Source organism: Chrysochloris asiatica, unplaced genomic scaffold (assembly GCF_000296735.1).
Source record: "Chrysochloris asiatica unplaced genomic scaffold, ChrAsi1.0 scaffold00038, whole genome shotgun sequence".
In the NCBI taxonomy this organism is placed as follows: Eukaryota; Metazoa; Chordata; class Mammalia; order Afrosoricida; family Chrysochloridae; genus Chrysochloris; species Chrysochloris asiatica.
In genome coordinates, this window is record NW_006408556.1 from 14,495,314 (window position 1) to 14,514,290 (window position 18,977).

An 18,977-nucleotide genomic window follows, 5' to 3' on the forward strand; every position below is an offset into this window, starting at 1 on the left:
TGCCAAGAAATTTGGAAGACAACTATCTGGCTGACTGATTGGAAGAGATCCGTATTTGTGCCCATGGGGCATGTTCTGTCTTTTTGTCAAAGAGAGGTGACCTAACAGGATGCAGAAATCATGGGAAAACCTCTTTGATATCCCATGCGAGTAAAGTTTTGCTAAAGGTAACACGAGAAACAGCTACAATCATACATTGACAGAGAACTTCCAGAGGTTCAAGCCGGATTCAGAAGAGGACGTGAAACGAGGGATATCATTGCTGATGTCCAATGGATCTTGGCTGAAAGCAGAGAATATCAGAAAGATGTTTACCCATGCTTTATTGACTATGCAAAGGCTTTTGATTGTATGGATCATGACAAGCTATGGACAACATTACGAAGTGTGAGAGTATTCCAGAACACTTAATTGTGCTCATGAGGAATCTGTACCTGGACCAAGAGGCAGTTGTTCGAACAGAACATGGGATCACTGATGTTTTAAAATTAAGAAAGGTGTGCGACAAGGTTGTATTCTTTCACCATACTTATTCAACCTGTATGCTGAGCAAATCATCTGAGAAGCTGAGTTCTATGAAGGAAAATGTGGCATTAGGATTGAAGGAAGACTCATTAACAACCTGCGATATGCAGATGATACAACCTTGCTTGCTGAAAGTGAAGAGGACTTAAGACATTTACTGATGAAGATCAAAGAGCATAGCCTTCAGTATGGATTACATCTCAATGTAAAGAAAACAAAAATCCTTACCACTGGACCAGTAAACAACATTCTTATCAATGGAGACAAGATGGAAGTTGTCAAGGGCTTCATTCTTTTTGATCAACTAACAACTCTCACAGAAGCAGCAGTCAAGAGATCAAACAACGTATTGCATTAGGCAAATCTGCCGCACAAGATTTTTTTAAAATGTTGAAGAGCAAAGATGTCAGCTTGGGAACTAAGGTGCGCCTGACCCAAGCCATGGTGTTTTCAATAACCTCATATGCATGCAAAAGCTGGACAGTGAATAAGGAAGATCGTAGAAGAATTGATGTCTTTGAGTTATGGTGTTGGAGGAGAATATTGAAAGTGCCATGGGCTGCCAAAAGAACCAATAGATCCTTTTTGAAAGAAGTGCAGCCAGAGTGCTCCTTAGAGGCCAAGATGGCCAAACTTTGTCTCTCATACTTTGGACATATTGTCAGGAGGGACCTGTCACTGGAGAAGGATATCATGTTTGGTAAGGCGGAGAGTCAGAGAAAGAGGAAGACCCCCAACAAGATGGATTGGCCAAGTGGCAACATCGATGGACTCAAGCATGGCAACAGTAGTGAGGTTGGCCCAGGATCGGGCAGTGTTTTGTTCTGCTGTGCATAAAGGTCGCTATGGGTCGGTACCAACTCGGTGGCACCTAATAACAACAACACAGTGTACTCACATAACCAGATAAAGATGAAGAATCTTTTTAGCATCTCAGGAGGCTTCCTCTTGCATGTCCCCTCCCAACCAGAATCGTCTTCCAGGAGAAATCATTATTCTTCCCTTTATCGCCAGAGATCTGTGTCTATACTTGAACGTCATGTAGATGGGATCCTAGATCACAGAACTGTGGCTGATTTCTTTCACTCAGCATAAGATCTGGGAGTTATCCAGGTTGTCAGCTTGTCCTTTTGTATTGCTGATTATGTACTATGGTCATGGTCTGAATGCATCTACTTGTTTTGCTGTTGGTAGACATTTGGGATGATTTTTTTTTATTCTAAGAATTTTCTAATTTCTATTCTTCGATTTATTAGTTTTTTTTGAAATTTAGTTATCTTTTTGTTTATAGATAGATAAGAGTCCTGGTGTGGCACTGTGGTTAATACGCTCAACTGCAAGGTCGGTTTGAAATGCAAGGTCTACGGTTCAGGTTCACCAACTGCTCCTCAGAAACCCTATATGGGATAGCTATGCATATGAACCTACTTGATGGCAGTTAAACAACAGCAAGAATGTAGATAGGTAGATAGGCATCTCTCTGTTTTTGTTGCTGTGAAGTGCCATTGAGTTGATTCCAGCTTAATACACAGGAGACTTCAAAAAGTTCATGGAAAAATGGAATTAAAAGATAATGAATTTTTTTGAAGCCCCCTCGTGTGTGTGTAAAGAGAGCAGATTGTAAAAGCAAATGGGGGCAAAATGTTAACAAAAGACAAATTTTTATAAAGAGCATATGGGTGTTTGTATTATTTGCTGATTGCATCCATGGGGTGTCCTCTAGCATGTTCCTTTGTTGCCTTCATTTCATGAAAACTCATACTTAGATGTAAAGGCTTTCACAGATTCAGGTTTGATTTTGAGGATAAGAACACTGTATTAGGTGTACCAGGTGTGTACATCATGGGATATGTTCTGTCTCTTTGTTTCTCTGTGATGTTAAGATGGTTCGGGGGGTTTCTGTGGTTTCAGCCTGATCTGTACACACCATAGAGTTTCCCATCAGCTTTCCAGTGGCAGTCATTTAAGATCACTGTTTGGGCCCGTCACTGGATTGCTGTTATTGCTGTATGCTGTTGAGTGGATTCTGACTCATGGTCATTCTAGAGGATAGAGTAGAACTGCCCATTTCACTTACAGAAGTGGCTGGTGGGTTCATACTTTTTAGTTAGCAGGTAAGCTCTACCAAGGGCTCCTTATCATTCTCTCAGGGGTTATGGAATAGTGATATTCTGTCTTCACTGATTAGCTGGAATACTTTATTAAGATAAACTTTCATCTATTTGGCTACCCTGAAGTACAGTTTATAGAGGAGCAGTTTGATATATTCTTTCTCCCTCTTATTTTTAACCAGTTTTCAAAAGTATATGTTGGTTCCCTAGCTTTGTCCAAAGATGACCATCTTTTAAAGACTCTAGGGAACCATCTGGTTCCCTAGAGTCTTCAAAAAATGTTATGAACTCGTGGATTTTAAAATACTTAATGTATTTCATTCCATTACAGTTATTCCTTTTTGATGCGTAAATTATCCCATCTTTGGCCAGAAAGCACTTCCTAGGTTGGCTCCTGATCCCTTTTGGCACTCTTGCCCTTCGATAGCTGCCTTGCTTTCCAGTATAAGGAAAATTCTAGACTCTCCTGGGCTGAGCTGCCTTTAAAACTGTCAGCTACTTGAGGGTAAAGCCAAGGTCTCCTCTGTCTGGTGTTTTTTTCCAGATAGCTTGATTGGCATGGGGCTGGGCACAGGGTGGGCTCACCCATGTCTGTGGCTTACCAGAGGAAGCTCAGGCCAGGAACCTCTGTGTCTTTAAATGCTGGGACCCTGCTTCCTGCAGAGACTGGCAGGAGCAAAGCTTGGCTAATGGTAAGCCCTCTCCTCAACACCTAACTCCTTTGTTTTTCCTACCCTCTGTCTCCCCACTTCTTCCCAGGTCAGAACCATCCAATCCTGAACATGGGACCACATCGGCGACTGCAGTGGACATGGCTGGGCCGGGCTGAGCTGCAGTTTGGGGACCAGACGCTGCATGTGTCCACTGTGCAAATGTGGCTGCTGTTGAATTTTAATCAGAAGGAGGTGCTCCAGCTCCGCAGCCTCTCTGTGCTCTTGTCCACTTTGTCTGTCACTGTTTTCCTCCTAAACTCTGTCCCTCCTTTCAGCCTTCCGCCCCTCTTCTTTGTCTTCCCCTTTGAGGTTAACTCCAGGAGGTCCTCACAGCCCTTGTTTCTCCTAATCAGGAGGTGTCAGTAGAGACCTTGCTGAAGAATTCTGACCTCTCTCCAGAGCTGCTGCTCCAGGCCCTTCTGCCCCTAACCTCTGAGAATGGCCCTTTGACCCTGCTCGAGGGTCAGGACTTTCCACATAGGGGTAGGTCAGTGGGGACTGGGTGGAGCCTCTGCTCTGAGGGTTGGGATTCTTGGGTGGTGGTATTACAGTAGGAAATGAAGACAATGAGGTCGATCCTCTTCGCCCCCACTGCCTATTTCTCCTCCTCTGCGGATACCTGACTGGGAGTGATTCCAGGTGTGCTACAGCTTCGAGAGCCTAGGCCCCGACCCCGTGAGGAAGCCCTGTGGCTGATACCACCCCAGACTTACCTGAATGTGGAGAAGGATGAGGGCCGGACCCTGGAACAGAAAAGGGGCCTCTTGAGCTGCCTTCTCGTCCGTATTCTCAAAGCCCATGGAGAAAAGGGCCTCCACATTGACCAGTTGGTTTGTCTGGTAGGTAGTGAGGGCACCATGAATTTGGGGAAGAAAGCAAGTTGTGGTTGGCATGAAGGGATTGCAGGGCCAGGGGCACCACAAGGGAAGATACACTCCCTCAACATGAGACATCTGTAGGATGGTGTTTTCATGTAAGTTTTCTGTTCCTGACAGAGACAAGACAGGAGTGTTTACCATGTGCCAGACCCTGTTCTAAGTGTTTGCATGAAATAAGTCATGTAATTCCTGTAACAGTCCTATGAAATAGGCATTATTATTATTATCCCCATTTGATAGATGAGATAGTAAAGTTTAGTAACTTAATCAGTCACACAGCTAGGAAGTGGCAGAGTCAGGCTTTGAACCCAGGCAGGCTGACCCCGGAGTCCATGCCCTGCTTGCCTCTCCAAGGTAAAAGTGGCCTGCTCATTTCTTCCTCAGGTGCTGGAGGCCTGGCAGAAGGGTCCAAACCCCCCTGGGAGCCTGGGTCGCACAATTTCAGGGGGTGTGACCTGTACCAGTACAGATGTTCTCTCCTGTATCCTGCACCTGCTGGGCCAAGGTTACATGGAACGGCGTGACGACCGGCCCCAGATCCTGATGTATGCTACCCCAGAGCCCACGGGGCCCTGCCGGGGTCAGGCAGATGTCCCCTTCTGTGGCAACCAGAGCACCAATGCCCCCAAACCTAGGTAGCCACCCCCTACTCCTGCTACAGGGGTTCTAAGTCAGTGGAGAGGGACGGGTGGGCAACGGGGAGATGGAAGGGAGTCACATGGCCACAGCCATTTCTCGCATTGTCTGTTTTTCCTGTTGCTGTGATTTCTGTGTTAGTTCACCTTCCCACTCCCACCCAGTGCCATCTAGTCAGGGCCTTGTTGTCCCCATCCACCTAGAGTCAGCGCTCAGGCAGGAAACCCAGACAGACTCCTTTATAGATAGCTGGGTCCCGTTTTAGGAAAAGGGACTCTTCTGCTCAGGGAGATATACCAACTCAGGTGTTCAGTTCTGCTGTGGAACTTGCCATAGGATTTCCCTAATTAGCCGGCACCCCTGGAGCTTTTTCATGACCCAGTTCACCAGGAGCTGTGAGAGCTGTACTTTTCATGCCTGTGATTTGCTGTGTGTGTAAAATGAGTTGTCTAGAATGAACTTTCTCAAACTGGCCCATGAATCTAGATTTCCAGGTGGTCTTGTTGAAATACAGATTGCGATTCAGTAGGTCTGGGGTGGAGGGAAAGTCTGCAGCAGAGGCACACCCAGGGGTACTCTTACTGCTGACCCTCAGACCATACCCTGCATGGTGAGGCTGTAAACTGCTGTTCTTCACCAGAGGCTCTGTTACCATTTTGGGAAGGAGCTTCAGTGGGACTGTCTCATGCACTGTAGGTCAGCCAGCATTCAGACCCCTGCCCACTAGTGATTATCAGGGCCCCCATCTTTGTGACAGCCAGCCCCACCCCCACATCTCCATTCTTCTGTCTTCTGAGCCAAGGACAGTGTCTTCAGGCACATCTCTGCAGACTGGCTAGGCAGCAGAGTGCTGGAGGACCAGATGGAATTTAGTTAGTGGATTGGAGGAAGCTGGGAGAGATACTGACCATTGCCTTTCTCATCCCTCTTTGTCCCAAGCCCAGAGGCGGTGGCTGCCCTGGCATCTCTCCAGCTGCCCACAAGCCGCACCATGAGTCCACAGGAGGTGGAAGGGTTGATGGAGCAGACGGTACGGCAGGTGCAGGAGACGCTGAACTTAGAGCCAGATGTAGCTCAGCATCTTCTGGCCCACTCCCACTGGGGTGCAGAGCAGCTGCTGCAGACCTATAGTGACAACCCTGAGCCACTGCTGCTGGCAGCTGGGCTCTGTGTCCCCCAGGCCCAGGCCACTCCTGCCCGTCCTGACCAGTGTCCTGTCTGCATCAGTCCCCTAGAGCCCGATGACGACTTGCCCTCTCTCTGCTGCATGCACGCCTGCTGCAAGGTGAGGCCCACCAGTGTCTCTCCTGCCCCTGCCTCTCCCCCCAACATGGGTCCTAAGGAACTCTGCCATTAAGACAAGTTCCCCAAACCTCTTAAATTAGTTTTGATACCTGTAAATGATGTCACCTGCCTTTTGGGTGGTTGGTATATATTGTTGTTAAATGCCGTTGAGTTGGTTCTGACCCATATACGGTTTCCAAGGAGCAGCTGACCCATATACGGTTTCCAAGGAGTTTGAACCGCCGACCTTGTAGTTTAAATGGCTTTGCAGTCTAGTGCATTAACCCACAATGCCACACCAGGACTCCTGGGTATATATTAGTGGCTCTCAAACTTTGCTGCATCTTATAATCACCTGGGAAGCATTTAAAATTTCTGATGCCTAGGCTGTACAATTCTAACAGAATCTCTGGAGGTGATACCCAGGCATCTGGTGTTTTAAAAGCTCCTGAGGAGATTCCACTATTCAGCTGAATTTGAGAACTCATAAATGGATGTATCAGTATCTATATGCAGAGTGCCTTGACATACACTTTATTTATGTCATCTATTTTATTTGCATCATTGAATTCATTTATGACATCTGTAAATAAAATATGTCAAGGCACTCTGTAAACTGAGAAAGTGTTGTTAAAATTGGCAATAACTCATTTTCTTTCCTTATCACTATTGTTGTTGTTAAGTGCCATTGAATCTGTTCTGATTTATAGCGACCCTGTATGGGATTTCCGAGGAGTGGCTGGTGTACTTGAACCACTGACCTTGCGGATCAAACCGACTTTGTAGTTCAGCGATTAACCCACAGCACCACACCAGGACTCCTTATCACCATTTAATATGATTAAAGCCCCCTTATTTCAGAACACTGGGAGACAAATGAGCTTTTCTGTTCCTGTAAAGATTTACAGTCTAGGAAACCCTATATAAGTTTCCTGTGAGTCGGAACCAACTTGATGGCACACAACCACCACTACCATCTCATAACACTATCACTTCTTTTATCATATACTTTGATTTAATGCAAAATGAAAACAAAAATGGTATAGACCAGAAGATAGCCCAGAGTAGGATAGAATTATGGGGAGTTCAAGCGTGCTGCTGTCAGACTACAGATTAGGAGCGAGTAGTCTTCAGGCTAGGGAGAGAGTGGGCTGAGGTAGGGAGAGAGTGGGCTGAGGTGCGGAGACCGGGAGTGCTGAGTGTTTTGCTCTTCCCTGCCTCACAGCTCTTTAGAAATGGTGCCAAGCCCAAAGACATCAACATCACAAGATGAGCACTCTTGTTGCCATGAATGCTAGCTGCTCCTCCCCACAGCGTCCACCTGTGGTGGGTGAATCTGGGCCATGTGTATTTGCATGTGTGTGTCTGTGTAATTTCTTCTCTTATGCTCCGCTTCAAACTACTTTTTCCCGTGGTTGCTTATGTGCCCTTTTTTTATCAGGTTCTGCATTATTACCTTTATACTTTCATTGTTTCATTCAACTAAAACTTGTCATGGGCTTACTATGTGCATAGCAATGGGTGGTGTATGAGGGAGTGAAAAACTCCAAGCTAGCAGTGGCCTGAGAGCTGATAATAACAGCCACTAATATGTATGGAAGGCGTGTTCTGGGCCAGGCATTGTGCTCCTTTACATGCATTACTTTAATTTGCGTAATTGTTTTATGAAGTAGGCATTTTTAATATCCCCATTTTACAGTTGACATATGGAGACACTTCAGAGGTGATGTGATCTGTCTACGCAGGGTCCAGTCTGGGACTTTGATCAGTAGCACTTTAGGTGGCACTGTTCACCTTCACGCAGCACTACCGTGGAATGAAGGCCTAGTGATCCGCTTCTGTAAGATTACGGCCATTGAAAGCCCAGTGGGGCTCAGCTCTGCCTTGGAGCGGGTTTGGGTTTTTGTGTGTCTTGAGTCACTCTTGAGGCCCCTTCCTCCACATCCCTGTGATAAGTACAGTAAAGGAAACACAACTTGCTCATGCCTCAGGAAGTGCTTGAGGTTAGGAAAGGGGAGAGGGTTTTGTCAGATACTTTAAATTAGGAAGTCAGGGAAAGTCTGTCTAAAGAGGTGATCTAGGGAAATTGTAAGTGCCATCGGGTCAGTTCCAACTCATAATAGCCCTGCATAGGGTTTCCAAGGAGCAGCTGGTGTGAATCACCGACCTTGCAGTTAGAAGTCCAGTGCTGCCCCAGGACTCAGCTCTAGAAAAGTGTTCCCCAAAGAGGAAACTGGCAAGTTCAAAGGAGCTGAGCTCATTGACTGAAGCATAGCAAGTGGCAGGCAATGGGTAAGAGAGGAGGTTGGAGAGGCGGGCTGAGGCCAGGCTGGGTGGGATTGGCAGCTTGGATTCCATTTAATGGGAAACAGTTGGTGGGCTTTAAGTAGGGGAATGATGCCTGTTGACATTTTAAAAAAGATAACCTTGGCGTCTGTGTGGAGACAAAGCTTGGATAAAATAAGAGTGGAAGCGAGGGTACCTGTTAGGAGACTTCTGCAAAAGGACATGAGAAATGGTTGTGATTCGGACTACGTGGTGGTGGTCAAGGGAAAAATGGACAGATTTGGGATACATTTGGCAGTAAAGCTGACAGGGCTTTGTGGATCCGATATGGGCTGTAGGACGGAGGATCAGGATGATTCTTGAGTGTTTGCCCTGAGCGTTTGAGTGGATGCAAAGTGTTGTCTTTTATCAGGTTGGGGAACGTGTTGGGGCCATGGGTGGTGTGAAGAGCAGACATTTGAGGGGAAATGAAATGTTTTGATCATGGGATGTCTGAACAGCTTTTTGGACACCTGTGGAGACTGGCAAGTGGACAGTGATATTTTGAATTTTAAATTAAAGTGGAATGCTTGGACTGACACCATCCAAAGAGGGAGAAGCAGGCCAGGGGCACTGAGCCCTGGCCCCCTCCTTTATTGAGAGAAAAGAGGGCTTCAAAGAGTTTGTGTAAAAATTCTGTTATCTTTCAATTCCATTTTTCCATGAATTTTTTTGAAGCCCGCTTGTATAAACAGGCAACCCAGAAATATAACCAAGAAAGGTTGTATGACAAAGCCCCATCCAGGAAGGAGACTGCATAAATCACACCCCACAAATGTGGCACAAATGGCAGTATAGAAGTCAGGATAACTCTGGACTGGGGCAACCTGAGCCTGGAGTGGGTGGGGCTACAGAAGGGGAGGGGAGAGTGCAGGGGAGAACCCTATATTCCAGAACAGTGGCCAACTGGACACTGAGAACAAGCCCAACTTGGGCTCTTCAGGGAAGTGAGGTGGGCCTGGACCCAAACTCAAGTGGTGGTTTTATCCTCTACAGTAGTGTCTGCCCCCTTACCTGCAAGCACCTGATGCCCCTGTGTCCTTGTCAGTGTTTCATCTGGAAAATGAAAGGATTTTTGCATTCATTTCCCCAACTTACCTGCATTTGTTTCCTGAGTGAAAATAGTCCAGCAGGGTGCTTTGTGTTTATTCTGTAGCTTTGATGCCACGGATGGATAGGATGGATACTCCTTCTTTCCAGGGGTTTGTAACCATTATTCTGAGAGGCACAGTAGTAAGTCATGTGAGGGGAAAGGGTTAGTTAATGAGTATTTCCAGCTGCTGAGCATGCAATACCAAATGGGCTGAGTGGAGAGTGTCAGGTGGTAGGATGCCATTTCTCTTGCAGCCTCTTTGTAGCAGTTTGGGAATATGAGGACAATGTCTTGACTTAGGACAGGACAGACGTGGAGGCAGATGGAGAGACCTGAAGGTTCTGATGCTGGTGACTAAGGCAGAGGTGGTACCGTGGATCAGGATTTGGAGACAGCAGTGGGCAAGAATGTTTGATGGAGAAGAGGCTGAGGCGATTCCTGGCTGAGTCTGGGAAGGTGGGAGCATCGAGACAGAGGCAGTGGGCATGAGCTCAGAGCACGGAGTAGTATCCACAGCTACATTTCATTTGCATTGTGGGGAGGCCAGCTGCCTAGTGGGAAACCAGTGACCCTTGCCCCAGGCCTTCTGTCTCTTGAGCTGCTTGCTCTCTCTGAATCTTTTTAGAACTTGAATACCATTCTCTTCAGGATCATCTCCAAAGTCATTAGGCTACTACCCTAGCCCACACATCTTCAGAGTCAATCCCAGGAAAATCCACGGGATCCAGAAAGGTTCGGGTTGGTTTTGAGGCTGATCTAGAAGCCAGCTTGTCTCTGGCCTTCCTGGTCATCATGGAGGGGAAAGTGGAGTGTGGCGCTTTGTAGATCATCAGGACACCTTCACACCACATAGCTCCCATGCCTTCTCTGAGCAGCCCCACCTCTGTCCCTCCCCAGTCTTGCTGGAATGAGTATCTGACAACACGTATTGAGCAGAATCTCGTGCTGAATTGCACCTGCCCCATTGCCAACTGCCCTGCCCAGCCCACTGGGGCCTTCATTCGTGCCATCGTTTCCTCTCCAGAAGTCATCTCCAAGGTAGTCACTCCTCCAAGAGAGGCCGAAGGGCAGCCCAGGGAGTCCTGGGAGTCGGGGAAGGGGCTGACTTCCAGAGAGCTGGCCCTCACCTTGTGACCCGTTTCCCCAGTATGAAAAGGCCCTCCTGCGAGGCTATGTGGAAAGCTGCTCCAACCTGACCTGGTGCACCAACCCCCAGGGCTGTGACCGCATCCTGTGCCGTCAGGGCCTGGGCTGCGGGACCACCTGCTCCAAGTGTGGCTGGGCCTCCTGCTTCAGTTGTAGCTTCCCTGAGGTGAGGATCACATGCCTTCCCTTCCCACTGCCAGGAGTGAGCCCTGGCACTAGGCTGAGCGGTCTTGCTGCTCCTGATGCAGCCTGTACCTTCTTTCTCCCTCCCAGCAGTGCCACCCTCAGGCAGGTCCTCATTGTCGTCCTCCTCTAGGCACACTACCCCGCCAGCTGTGGCCACATGTCTCAGTGGGTCGATGATGGCGGCTACTACGACGGAATGAGCGTGGAGGCCCAGAGCAAGCACCTGGCGAAGCTCATCTCTAAGCGCTGTCCCAGCTGTCAGGCCCCCATCGAGAAGAACGAGGGGTGTCTGCAGTAAGAAGGGGGTACTATGGGCAGTGTTGTGGTTAGAGGGCAAGCAGCCAGTCTGTGAGGATGAGGAGACCGGCAGTAAGGAAAGGGTGATCACTCAGCCACCCTTAGGTGGCACCTTCTTCCCCTTTAGTCTACACTGCCTGGTAGACAGCAGAAGCAAGAGTGCATTCAGTAGGGATGGCATGGGGAAAGGACAAAGACCAGGTCATTGGTATTCCTGGTTCAGCCCTGCCAGAGGCAGGACCCCTCTAACCAGTAAGCTTCCTTCGCAGCATGACCTGCACCAAATGTAACCATGGATTCTGTTGGCGTTGCCTCAAGTCCTGGAAGCCAACTCACAAAGACTACTACAACTGCTCTGCTATGGTAAGAGGCGGGCGCTAAATGAAGCAGTCAAGGGCGGTGCCTGCCCGGCCCTGGGCAGAGTGGCTTTGTGTCTAGAGCAGCCTCTCAGTTGCTGGGACAAAGGTCCAGTGCCGAGAAGGTGGAAGTAGCTGAGGCTCCTGGGACTGGGAGTCCCAGAACTTTTCCCAAGGGCCCTTCAGCTCTAGAACAGGGCAAAAGGGTGGGCAAGAGGGAGTACCAATCAAAGCAGAGCCAAGGAAGGGCTCTGGAGGTAGATGCTGGCCCCACCACTAAGTAACTTTGGGCAAGTCAGTTTACAGTTCCTACCCTGTGTCCTCATCTGCAAGAGGGTATGATAATGGAACCTCCTTCACACAGTTACAAGGATTAGATGAAGAAACCTAAGTAATTTTTAGAAGGAGTAATCTAGAGTATGTAGTTATTGTTAGGAGCCATCGAGTCGGCACCGACTCATAGCGACCTTATGCACAGCAGAATGAAACACTGCCCGATCCTGGGCCAACCTCACTACTGTTGCCACTCTTAAGTCCACTGATGCTGCCACTTGGCCAGTCCATCTTGTTGGGGGTCTTCCTCTTTTTCTCTGACCCTCCACCTTAACAAACATGATATCCTTCTCCAGGGACTGCTCCCTCCTGACAATATGTTTGAAGTATGAGTGCCTTCCAACCTGAGAGGCTCATTTTGCAGCACTATATCTGACAATGTTTCTCTGCTATTCATAAAGTTTTCAGTGACTAAATATTTGGAAGTAGTTCATCACTCCTTCTAGTCTGTTATCTGAAGCTCATCTGAAACCTCTCCACCATGGGTGACCATGTTGGTATTTAAAATACCCATGGCATAGCTTTCCGAATCACAGCAACTCACAAGCCACCACAGTACGACAAACTGACAGACGAGTGGTAGAGAGTATGTAGTTGCCTCCAGAAATGGTAGCTGCATCCTGTCCAAGCCAAGTACCCAGTAACACTCTCACGGGGGCCTTCCCAGGTCAGCAAAGCAGCTCGCCAGGAGAAGCGGTTCCAAGACTACAATGAAAGGTGCACCTTCCATCACCAGGCCCGGGTGAGCAGGGGAGAGAGCCTGCCAGGGAGGTCTGAGGGTGGGAACAGGTGTGTGGGGAAGGATGGGGTTCTGCACTGACACAGGACCTTCCTCTGGACAGGAATTTGCTGTCAACTTGCGGAACCGGGCAAGTGCTATCCACGAGGTACCCCCGCCAAAATCCTTCACCTTCCTCAATGATGCCTGCCGGGGACTGGAACAGGCTCGAAAGGTTGTGGCAGGTGGGGGTTAGGGAGGGGGAGGTGCAGAAGGGTGTACCGTGGGGGCTGGTGGGCTTGGCTCCTGTCATCCTCCAGGCCGGTAGGGTGGGGAGGCATCCAGCCCAGACAATGGGAGGGGTGATGTGCGTGTCCCCAGGTGCTGGCCTATGCTTGCGTGTACAGCTTCTACAACCAGGACGCTGAGTATATGGATGTGGTGGAGCAGCAGACGGAGAACTTGGAGCTGCACACCAATGCCCTGCAGATCCTCCTTGGTGAGCCTCTGACCCAACCTCTACTCATTGTGTCCTCTGGTGTCCTGCTCTCCTCACGCCTGCTCACCCCTTCCCTCTCCTGCTCTTCTCAAGTCTCCAGAGGCTGTCCCCACCTGGATTGCCTGCATGCACAGGTCTGACCTGACACTTACCTGATGGCGGTCAGAATGGAAGCCCCATGAGATGGGGTCCTGAGCTCTGAGCACTAGGTTTTTGGTGAAGGAGGGAGTGGTGAGAGTGAAAGAAGTGACCTCGGCCCCTTTCTGCAGAGGAAACCCTGCTGCAGTGCCGAGACCTAGCCTCCTCGTTGCGCCTGCTGCGGGCGGACTGCCTCAACACCGGCATGGAGCTGCTGCGGCGCATCCAGGAACGGCTGCTGGCCATCCTGCAGTATTCCTCCCAGGTACCGTGCCCCGGCCTGCCCAGCACAGCCCTGCTCGGGGAATCCAGAAGGAAAGGCCACACGCTGAATAGATGCTAGGGGACTGGGTGCAGATCTTGGTTCCCAGACTGGCTCGTGGAATGATGTTGGTCCCTGTCATTTATTCTGAGTCTCCAGAAAATACAGGGATTGTTTATCCCAGATCAAAGTTGTTTGGCCAGGTGGATTCAAATATCATCAGAATCCATCGGGGAACTTCTTCAGAACTACTACACTTCCCAGATGTGTAGATTCAGAATCCCAGGAGTGGAGGCTAAGCTCTGAGTCACCTGGAATAAAGCATCTCTGAGTTTCTTTCTGGTTTTAATGTACTCATGTTGAGTCTAACCTTCAGGGATCTTACTGACTGGTTAAGCAGACAAGACATAAACACAAGTTGAAAACTCCTTAAGTGTACTCACTGTGTAGGCCCAGATATTGTCTCTGTGTTCAGCCACACAAATTTGAGGCACTGGTCTGAGAGCGCTGTGTGAAGGGAAGGGAGCAGTGGGCGTATTCCTAGAAGGGGCCTGGCACCCAGCTGGTACTCAGAAAACTCTGGAGGGATGCAAGGCAGAGACATAGTCTCCACTCTCCCGACCCAAAGCCTGTGTCTCCTTGCCAGGATTTCCGGGTTGGTCTTCAGAGCCCATCAAACCTAGAGGCCCGGGAGGTGAAAGGCTCCAATGTGCCCAGCAAGCAGTAAGTAGGGGCATCTGAGCCCAGTGTGTCTGGGGGGCGGGGTGGTGGTGTCAGGTTTCTTTAGGGCTGAGTGGGGTGGTTCTCCCCAGGCCCCAGGGCTCATCAGGACTGGAGGTGGATGATGAGGAGGAAGATGATGAGGACGAGGATGAGGTGCCAGAGTGGCAGCAGGATGAGTTTGACGAGGAGCTGGACAATGACAGCTTCTCCTACGATGAGGAGTCCGAGAACCTGGACCGAGAAACTTTCTTCTTTGGTGATGAGGAGGATGATGACGAGGCCTACGACTGAGGGGCCGGGCACGGAGCATGGAGGGGACCTCACCCCTGCCCGCTTGTCTTGGGGGGAGCATGACTCCCAGTATGTGTGGCACCTTTTTCTGTTTACTGAATTAAACGCTTTTTTTTCACATACCTCTCTGGAAGGTAGCTTCACAAGGGCCAGGAGCAAATCCCTCTCCCCTGCCCCCCAACAACCCTCCTGATTCGTTCGTGCTTTCTGTAGACCTCTGGATGCTTGTCCTCAGAAAAAGGAGCAAAGCTGTTCCAGGAAAATGAAGGCTCCTCAGGGTATAGGGCCAATAGGGCCAGGTGCTAACATACTTTCTCCAGAGCTGCTGAGGGCAGTAGGAGGTACCCTGCTCTTGGGGGCCTACAGATGGTTAAAAGATCTCTCTACTAGTTGAAATGGAATGGGGAGGGTATTATTGACGACCTGCCACCCGACCCCTAACCCCATATACAGACACAAGTTAGAATTTTAAACATCTTTGAATTTGGCACTGGGGCTAAGAGCAGGAATGGTGCTAGAACAATGTCTGGGAGCAGAAAACAGAATAAAGTGGAGTTAAATCAGGCATTGGGGGCACGGGAGGCAGCCACATGCTGTGGAGGTTCAGCCTCAAAGTATCGATCCAGTACGGCTTCCACCTCTGCCTCTTCGTAGTCCCACACCTGGAACTGCAAGCCGTTGGCTGCTCCCCGGATCATGGCTGAAAGCACTAGGAAAGGCCACGGAAGATGATGGTGCTTCCCTCTACATAACCCCAGCCCCATCCCTTGTTGGGGGTTGTCCTCAGAGCCCACCAAGGCATGAGATGAGGGATGGGAGCTAAGAATGCTGGGGAGGGAGGGGGTTGGAGCACTTACCTCGGCCAGACTGCGGGCGGAACAGGCACAAGATTCGCTTATTGAGGGCCACAGCCCGGCCCAGCTCATAACCAACACCCAAAGACGGCTGCGTCACTTCTGCCACAACCACTGGGGGAGAAGAGGAGACTAAGAAAAGGTCCTGAATGTGGCACTTGGGGCTTGTAAGGAAGAGATGATGGTGAGGAGGGAGCTCTAGGGACCCCCTTCTGGATGTGCAAGCCAGGGGTGCCCAGGGAAATGGATGTCTCAGAGGAGTTGGTGGGTAGAGGGAGTACTACTCACCATTTGCCTGCTGCAGCCAGGCTAGGTCCCGCTCGTGGATGAGCCTGTCACCCCCAGCAGCCTGCTCCCCTGTGGTGGAGGGAACCCTGGTCAAGGATGAAACCCCCTTCTCTTCCCTTGCTGCATAGCCACCCACTGGAAGGAGAAGGACTTGTATTAGATGACCTCCAAGGGCCCTCCAACACAAAGATTCCATAATGAGGAGTGAGGAACTGGTCAAGGGAAGGACTAATTCATGGTGGGTCTGAGTGGTTAGGGCAGGGCGCGTGGACACCTGGCTCGCAGGTAGAGAAAGATGGGACGAGCATCGCAGGTGAGGCAAATGGCAGCAGGAGAGTAGCCTGTGTAAGCAAAGGATGGAGAGTCAGTTCTCAAACTTTGGTGAGCACCAGAATTACCTGAAAAACCTGGTAAAAATGCAAAGACCCAGGTGCCAACAACCCTGGGCCTCTACCTTCACAAAGCGTGATCATTAGGTAGTCAGACAAAAACAGAAGAGGCAAACTGGGAGCAGTGGGTGAGGATCTCTGAGTTCCAGCTTGATTACACATGATCCTCCAAGGCGGTAAAGTCCAGCGCCTCCCACATCAGAACCGCTGGAAACAGCTTGCTAAAACCGCAGATTCTAAGGTTTGATTGGAGACTGCTCTATGTTAGAATTGTTAAGTTCCTTCTAATGGGTTTTCACTCATAGCAACCCTGTATAGGGTTTCCAAGGAGCGGCTGGTAGTTTTGAACTGCCAACCTTGTGGTTAGCAGTCCAATGCTTATTCTACAACATCACACCAGTACTCCGTTAGAATTATGGAGGCTTGGAAATCTGCATTTTAAACAAGCTTCCCCAGATGTTACTTGGCAAACATTCATACAGTTCCAGAAGCACACCATGAGAGTAACGGAGCTTAAGCTTTAGTATCTTGCACTTGCACAGGCTGCTTCCCAAAGTGCTAGCAATTTTGTCTTCCTAAAGAGGTTTCCCAAAATTGCTTTAAGCCCCGCAAAACTTGGATCTACACCCCTGGTTAGAGCGATGGGGAAATCACTTAAGGTTCTCTGATTGGAAGTAAGAGACCACTAGGCACAATCTTCAAACTGAAAGTGTCAGAGATTCCTGACCAATGGATCAAAGAAAGAGATTTTTAAAAAAGATTCACAGCCAGGAGGCCCAGCAGCCAGAAGCAAACCACATTAAGTAACAGCCTGAACACAGGATGTTCGAGGCTGAGGGTGACCTCAAGTAATGGGTCTGTCAGGGTCTAAGATGGCTTGGCAGAAAAAGGGAAAGTGGGACAAACTTCAAGGCGGGGAACAGATGCTGCACTACATTTTGCAGTATTCAGACTGGTGGGTTTCCAGCCTGATGTCTTACAGGTTGAGAGCCAGTGAAAAGGGTGAGAAATTTAGCAAGAGCTAGTAATTACCTCAGGGAAGCTAAGTACCCCTCAACCTCACTGTCCAAAGCTCAGTAGAGAGAACATTGTGCAGAAATAGGGAATTTTGTTATGCCACCAAAGGCAAGGAAGGAGAAGTCAACAGGACTCAACTAGGTAGACTCAGAGGTAGAGCCACCAAGAGGTAGTGAGCTTATACCCTATTCAATAACTTCCATCAGAATGAGCTCTCAAGTTTTATTTTCCTGCGAGCTCAGATTTCAAAGCACCTAGATCACATGTCTGCCTTGAGCATTATGTTTTTTTAAGAACTGGGATCAAACTTTTATATGGGAACAAACTGACAACAGCAATTCAGAAGATCTGATAGGAAACTCACTCGGAGGTGGAGTCCTGGTGTGGTGCTGTGGGTTAATGTGCTGGACTGTAAAATCGTCTGAATCACAAGATGGGAGGTTCAAGCTCACTAGCCACTCCTCGGAAACCCTAGAGGGTCATAATGGGTCGGAACCGACTCGATGGCACTTAACAACTTTCTAGTTGGTAAAGACTTTATGTTAGTAAGGATGGAGCCATTTAGAAAACAAGGGTGAGAGTATTGTACAAAATGTGATCAACATCACTGAATTCTACATGTGGAAACGAATTGGTGGTGTATGTTCTGCCATGTTAATGAAAAATTAATTCCATTTATCCACAGACTTTTTGAAGTCTTCTCTTATTCTCAACAACAACAAAATTTGAATTAATATATAAAGGCCACATAAGCAAGGACAAAGACTAGGATATAACCTCCAACCTGCAGAGGATCAAGGGGAAGGCTCAAAAACAATGTGAACCCTAAACTATACTCTAAAATACCAACCCAAACCAACAGCCACCAGTGGATTCTGATTTATGGTGATGGTGGTGATGTGCTGTGGAGTCGATTCTGACTCATAGCGACTCTGCATAGGGTTTCTGAGGCTGTAAATCTTGATGGAAGCAGAAAGCCTCAATGTTCTTCTGCAAAATGGTTGGTAGTTTCAAACTGTTGAACTTGAAGTTAGCAGACCAACTCGTAACCACTGCACTACCAGAGAGACCCTATATAAGGTTTCTGAGACTAAATCTTTAAGGAGCAGCCTGCCTCATCTTTTTCCCTTGTAGTTGTTGCTGGTGAGTTTGAACCACACACCTTTTTTGGTTAGCATCCAGTGCTTTCCCGACAGCGACACCACAGCTCCTTTAAGATATGCTTGTTGTTGTTATTGTTGTTAAGTGCAGTCGAGTAGGGTCCGACCCACAGTGACCCTGTAAAGGAAGAGCAGCTGGTGAGCTTGAACCACTGACCTTGCAGTTCAAACCAACTTTGCAGTCTAGCTCATTAACCCACAGCGCCACACCAGGACTCTAAGAGATGCTTCTTGTTGTTGTTGTTGTTAGGTGCCATCGAGTTGGTACCGACTCATAGAGACCCTATGCACAACAGAACAAAATACTGCCCGATCATGAGCCAACCTCACAATTGTTGCCACACTTTAGCCCATTGATGCTGCCACTTTGCCAATCCATCTCGCTGGGGATCTTCTTTTTCTCTGACCCTCCACCTTACCAAACATGATATCCTTCTTAAGCAACTGGTCCCTCCTGACAATATGTCTGAAGTATGAGAGATGAAGTTTGGCCATCCTGGACTCCAAGGAGCACTCTGGCTACACTTCTTCCAACCAATAATCAACATTCTTATCAACGGAGAAAAGATTGAAGTTGTCAAGGGCTTCACTCTTCTTGGATCAAGTATCAACACTCATGGAAGCAGCAGTCAAGAAATCAAATGACGTATTGCAGTGGGCAAATCTGTTGCACAGTACCTTTTTTTTTTTTTCTCAAGTTTTATTGTGAATTATATGATATTTTACACGAGAGAACTTAAGTTTTACATTCATTC

The 18,977-nt window shown here is 48.6% G+C and overlaps 2 protein-coding genes across 2 annotated transcripts in view; one reads left to right on the forward strand and one right to left on the reverse strand.

Annotated features, from left to right (window-relative positions):
* Positions 1-14,514, forward strand: part of CUL9 (cullin 9) — a 39,316-nt gene extending 24,802 nt beyond the window's left edge. The window contains exons 27-41 of the mRNA XM_006860484.1: positions 3,396-3,541; positions 3,703-3,832; positions 3,989-4,188; positions 4,612-4,862; positions 5,803-6,148; positions 10,463-10,603; positions 10,713-10,877; positions 11,028-11,191; positions 11,464-11,557; positions 12,551-12,625; positions 12,726-12,836; positions 12,983-13,100; positions 13,370-13,503; positions 14,147-14,223; positions 14,313-14,514. Of these exons, the coding sequence (XP_006860546.1) occupies positions 3,396-3,541; positions 3,703-3,832; positions 3,989-4,188; positions 4,612-4,862; positions 5,803-6,148; positions 10,463-10,603; positions 10,713-10,877; positions 11,028-11,191; positions 11,464-11,557; positions 12,551-12,625; positions 12,726-12,836; positions 12,983-13,100; positions 13,370-13,503; positions 14,147-14,223; positions 14,313-14,514 (2,354 nt within the window). The remainder of the gene's footprint in view (positions 1-3,395; positions 3,542-3,702; positions 3,833-3,988; positions 4,189-4,611; positions 4,863-5,802; positions 6,149-10,462; positions 10,604-10,712; positions 10,878-11,027; positions 11,192-11,463; positions 11,558-12,550; positions 12,626-12,725; positions 12,837-12,982; positions 13,101-13,369; positions 13,504-14,146; positions 14,224-14,312) is intronic.
* Positions 14,515-15,074: 560 nt separating this feature from the next.
* DNPH1 (2'-deoxynucleoside 5'-phosphate N-hydrolase 1) overlaps positions 15,075-18,977 on the reverse strand; it is a 5,816-nt gene continuing 1,913 nt past the window's right edge. Inside the window, exons 2-4 of the mRNA XM_006860597.1 lie at positions 15,657-15,725; positions 15,372-15,482; positions 15,075-15,223 (exon numbers count right to left, since the gene is read on the reverse strand). Of these exons, the coding sequence (XP_006860659.1) occupies positions 15,075-15,223; positions 15,372-15,482; positions 15,657-15,725 (329 nt within the window). The remainder of the gene's footprint in view (positions 15,224-15,371; positions 15,483-15,656; positions 15,726-18,977) is intronic.